Raw genomic sequence first — 5456 nt, 5'->3', positions numbered from 1 at the left:
ACACACACACACACACACACACACACAGAACTAATATGTTTCTGTGGTGATTTGTCCACCACTATTACTGGAAATGTTTTTTTTCTAACTCATACAGACAAGAAGTCCAAGAAGCGTTTCCATGAGGAGGAAGAAGATGAAGAAGAGGTAGTGGGCAGCGAGTCTCAGGAGGCCATACCTGCTGCTGCAGGGAAACAAGTGGATGAGTCCAGTACAAAACTGGATGAATATGGAGCCAAAGATTATCGTGTTCAGATGCTGTTGAAGAATGATCACTCTTCACGCCCCCTCTGGGTGGTAAGATGGGTTTGGATTGTGGATTTACGCACTTAAAGGTGCTCTAAGCGAGGTCACGCGTGTTTTAAGGTACAACATTTGTTGTCACATACAGCAGTTATCTCCTCACTATCTGCTCCCTGCAGTGCTCCCTGTCTCCAGAACACACTTTAAAAAAACAAAAACGCAGTCTCTGTAGACCGCCCAGGGTCTACAAACAGCACCAAAAATAATCTGTGCCCACCTGCACCAAGAAGCATACACAAACAGAGTTCCAGCGTTCCAGCCAATAACCGACAAGAAGGATCTGGGGGTTGGGGTGTGAGGGGCAAGCTAGTCTTGTTTTGTTTGAAAACACTTTGAACGTCAACAAGAAGTTACGTCCCCCAACATCGCTTAGAGCAGCTTTTAAGACAGTTTACAAATGAAACACTTGGTGGTCGTCTTGCTGATTTTTCTACAATATTATAAGAGATGTCTCTTTGTATTTCTTTCTCATCTCATTTTTTCATTCTTATCTCCTCCAGGCTCCAGATGGACACATCTTTCTGGAGGCCTTCTCACCAGTGTATAAGTACGCCCAGGATTTCATGGTGGCCATTGCAGAACCAGTGTGCCGGCCTAATCATATTCATGAGTACAAGCTGACGGCCTACTCCCTGTATGCAGCGGTCAGTGTCGGGCTACAGACCTCTGATATTGTGGAGTACCTGCAGAAACTCAGCAAGACGTCGTTACCCGATGGAATCGTGCAGTTCATTCAGGTCTGAATGAGAGAGTATCTGGGGTTTTAATGGAAGAGGACAATCCAAATGTATGGTTTTAAGTTGTGTGCAAAACGTGGTTTTTTATTCATTGCATTGTATCCCTTTCCTTCTCTCAGCTCTGCACAGTGAGCTACGGCAAAGTCAAACTGGTGCTCAAGCACAATAGGTAAAGTCATATCAACAACTATTCCTTCTGTCATATCATTAATCATTCCCTTGGCACTCTTCTTAAGCTGTGCTACCTGTCTACCTTCAGGTACTTTGTTGAGAGTACCTTCCCTGATGTGATCCAGCGCCTTCTGCAGGACAACGTGATCCGTGACTGCCGTCTCCGCACTGCAGACGGAGCAGACACTGAGCTTATTACGGAAGTCATCTACAGCAAGTCAGCGGTATGCCATCCAACTTTTTTTATTGTACGCACACATAGCTCTGTATGATGTGGGCGATTCCTTTATTGGATGAGGAGTTCCTTACCACAAGCCAAAACACAGATCGCACCAGTCATTCAGCCTGTGTGCCCACCTCCAACACACACACACACACACAAAGTAATTTATTATTGTTTTAAATTTAAATCATTTTAACATGTTATAAACAATGAAGTTTGTGTGTTTACTGCCCAATGTTGGTGCATTATGACATATTGACAACATAATAATACTGACATGGGAGAAGAATGTCTTGTGATCCAGGAACTAAACAGTCATATCAGAGCCCTTTAGGTTTGTTCTAACCTTTCAGCTATTCTACCATCCAATTAAAAATCAGTAACAAGTTGTGCTTTGGAAATATCCCTTTAGAGGGCCAACAGGAGTTATCACTGTTGTCCTGGTCATTCACTAACAATTGTACCTCGATTTCTTCTTCTGACAGATTTCCAAGTCTATTGAGGAAAAGGGAGGTACTTCCACCTCACAGCCCGGCGATGGCCAAACTTCATCCCAGCAGATCCCTGAGGACATCTTCAGCTACTATGAGCAGATGGATAAAGAAGAGGAGGAGGAGGAAGAGACTCAGGCTGTGTCTTTTGAGATTCGCCAGGTACACATCATATTTATGTTCTCTTATTTTTGCTGTCTCAGTTCTACATACTTAACATTACTGCTGAAGTTTATGCCATTCACGTTTTGTAGCTTTAAAATTTACCACCCTGCTTAAAAAATGTAATCATATTTCTGTGCCCCACTCTGAACTGTTCTTCTCTGACCCGGTGTAGGAGATGATTGAAGAACTGCAGAAGCGTTGTATTCAGCTGGAGTACCCCCTCCTAGCAGAGTATGACTTCCGCAATGATACAGTCAACCCAGATATCAACATAGACCTGAAGCCCACTGCTGTGTTGCGGCCCTACCAGGAAAAGAGTCTGCGCAAGATGTTTGGGAATGGACGTGCTCGCTCTGGGGTCATCGTGCTGCCCTGCGGTGAGACACCTGGTTTACTGCAGTCAAGGGAGGACAAGACATTGAGGGACAAAACTGAAAGGATATGCCTAAAGCATTTCATCACAATGAAAATAAAATATTCAAATTGCAAAATGAAAATCAACTTGAATATGAAATACTAATGTATTATATAAAATGTTTAAAATATTAGCTTAGTCCATATAAAAAAAACAAGGGATATACTCTTGTATTAAGTAGTTTTTTTTTGTTTTTGTTTTTTCCCCTCAACCCAAACTATTACTAACTATTGGTAATCTTTTGTATCATCAATGTGTGTAAAAAGCTAGTATGTTTCAATATTTTATCTCCCCATTGCTTTCCAGGAGCGGGCAAATCTCTGGTGGGCGTGACAGCAGCGTGCACGGTGCGTAAACGCTGCTTAGTGTTGGGGAACTCCTCGGTGTCAGTGGAGCAGTGGAAAGCTCAGTTCAAGATGTGGTCCACTATCGATGACTCTCAGATCTGCCGCTTCACTTCCGACGCCAAGGACAAGCCCATCGGCTGCTCAGTGGCCATCAGCACCTACTCTATGCTGGGTCACACCACCAAGCGCTCCTGGGAGGCTGAGAGAGTCATGGAGTGGATGCGGAGCCAGGAGTGGGGACTCATTATCCTGGATGAGGTGCACACTATCCCTGGTGAGCGGCTGTTGTTAGAGTAGTTCTGAAATGGAACTGATACTGCCTGAAATGCTGGTCCCACTATCGGCGATTATGTGAGTCTATGCAGCGATCCGATACCTCGTCATTTAGCCCTGAAATCTACTCTTAAGTAGTTTATGTTCTGTTTCCGTTAGACTGTCTATCAAAGTACAAAATAAAAGCGGGTATTTGGCATTCATTCGCTGTAACCTGAGCCAGGCCATACGAAAAATAAAATCAATCATATAATATCACAGGGTTAGTAGTAAACAGCTGAACCAAATTATAATATATAATTATTTTTATTTTTTTCTGCATTGGTGTCGGGGAGGAAACTTTTGTATTGGAACATCTGTAGTTATTATACATCAGTACCTTCCAATGGAAAGGCCTCATGCAAATAATATTTAGAGGAAATGCTTTGGGTTATAGTGCGATTATTGACACATGGTGTAGACACATATATCGGTAATATTAATCTACATGTTGACATAATACAACATGTAGATATAATACTTGTACATAATCCATAATACTTATGTGCTTTCTGTAGCCAAGATGTTCCGTCGTGTTCTGACCATTGTCCAGGCACATTGCAAAATGGGACTCACTGCCACACTGGTCAGGGAAGATGACAAGATTGTGGACCTAAACTTCCTAATTGGACCTAAACTATTTGAGGCCAACTGGATGGAATTGCAGAACAACGGCTACATTGCCAAAGTCCAGTGCGCGGAGGTGAGTCTTGCAGTATTATACCATAAATTGAGAAAAAGGGATACACACAATTAGTCAACAATTGATTGTGTGCTCTTCTCTGTGTAGTCTTCTATGTGATTTAATAAATGTTAAACTATCGCCCAAAAAGTTGATTGTTGACCCCCTAAGTAGCCACCAAATAGGACATTTCTTGGTGAACTAAGATATGTCAAAGATTAACATTATGGGTATATAAACCATAATATCCTAAGACTCAAGGCTCTTTGGCGTAGCTTTAGTCAAAAATCAATATAAATAGTACCAGTGAGCATGTTCCATATTGACAAAGCTATCTGAACCATGTACACGTCTGTGCTTTAGGTGTGGTGCCCGATGTCTCCAGAGTTTTACAGAGAGTATGTGGCCATCAAGACTAAGAAGCGCATGCTGTTTTACACCATGAACCCCAATAAGTTCCGCGTTTGCCAGTTTCTCATTCGCTTCCACGAGCGGCGCAATGACAAGATTATGGTCTTTGCTGACAACGTGTTTGCCTTAAAGGAATACGCCATTCGACTCAACAAGTATGTTATTTATGACAAGAGCAGCATTTCAAATGTTTGAGTAAACTTCCTGTTCAGATTGGACTTCTTTTTGTTTAAACTCCGCTTTCTCATTTTCCTCTCAAGGCCTTACATCTATGGCCCAACCTCTCAGGGGGAACGAATGCAGATTTTACAGAACTTCAAACACAACCCCAAGATCAACACCATTTTCATCTCCAAAGTGAGCTTATCAATCTTTTTATTGATTGTCTCTTTCTGTATGTAATAGTGGCCTACTCATTCAGCAATCATGTGCCCTTTTGTTGGCCAGTAGGTGGCACACAAGTGGAACAATATTCCAGTAATGGAATGGATGCATGTCTGTGAATTTGTCCTATATTCCTGCTACCAAACAGGTTGGAGACACCTCATTTGACTTGCCAGAAGCCAATGTTCTGATCCAGATCTCTTCCCACGGTGGGTCACGCAGACAGGAGGCCCAGAGGCTTGGCAGAGTCTTACGAGCCAAGAAAGGTCCGTTTGTCACCCAAAAACAAACTTTGAACACATGGATTGTTTGCCTTTGCAAACACATGCTGACGCATCTGTTTTGTCGACCTCCATCCATTAACTATAACAGATATTATTACTGTGCCTTTCTGCTTGTTTAGGAATGGTTGCAGAGGAGTACAATGCCTACTTCTACTCACTGGTGTCCCAAGACACCCAGGAGATGGCTTACTCCACCAAGAGGCAGAGGTTCCTGGTGGACCAGGGTTACAGCTTTAAGGTGTGTTCACCCTTACCTCATCTTCTCATCTCCACTCAATTTCACATTATTTGTTTCCCTTCAGAATTGCAATACAAGTGTGACCTTGTTCATACACCATGGACCATATATGTTTGCTCTCACAGTTTGGAACAATTATACTGAAGGATAGGTCAGACAAGACACAGGATCTAAAAGGGCTAAAGGTTTATTCCACTTTAGTTTTGGACAACCTCATTTAAATGTAATATAAATTTTGAAAAAGTGTTTAATTATTTTAGTTAGGTCCCATGGCATGAAAATTTCACTTTATG

General features: G+C 42.3%; 1 protein-coding gene across 1 annotated transcript in view; it reads left to right on the top strand.

Moving 5' to 3' along the window:
- The window catches only part of ercc3 (excision repair cross-complementation group 3), an 8093-nt gene that overhangs the window by 570 nt on the left and 2067 nt on the right, over positions 1-5456 (top strand). Inside the window, exons 2-13 of the mRNA XM_032500068.1 lie at positions 98-297; positions 804-1040; positions 1160-1209; positions 1300-1435; positions 1920-2087; positions 2263-2467; positions 2812-3126; positions 3683-3867; positions 4210-4412; positions 4518-4614; positions 4790-4907; positions 5045-5163. Of these exons, the coding sequence (XP_032355959.1) occupies positions 98-297; positions 804-1040; positions 1160-1209; positions 1300-1435; positions 1920-2087; positions 2263-2467; positions 2812-3126; positions 3683-3867; positions 4210-4412; positions 4518-4614; positions 4790-4907; positions 5045-5163 (2033 nt within the window). The remainder of the gene's footprint in view (positions 1-97; positions 298-803; positions 1041-1159; positions 1210-1299; positions 1436-1919; positions 2088-2262; positions 2468-2811; positions 3127-3682; positions 3868-4209; positions 4413-4517; positions 4615-4789; positions 4908-5044; positions 5164-5456) is intronic.

This window comes from Etheostoma spectabile, chromosome 1 (genome assembly GCF_008692095.1).
Source record: "Etheostoma spectabile isolate EspeVRDwgs_2016 chromosome 1, UIUC_Espe_1.0, whole genome shotgun sequence".
In the NCBI taxonomy this organism is placed as follows: Eukaryota; Metazoa; Chordata; class Actinopteri; order Perciformes; family Percidae; genus Etheostoma; species Etheostoma spectabile.
This window is presented reverse-complemented; position numbering and strand designations above follow the sequence as displayed.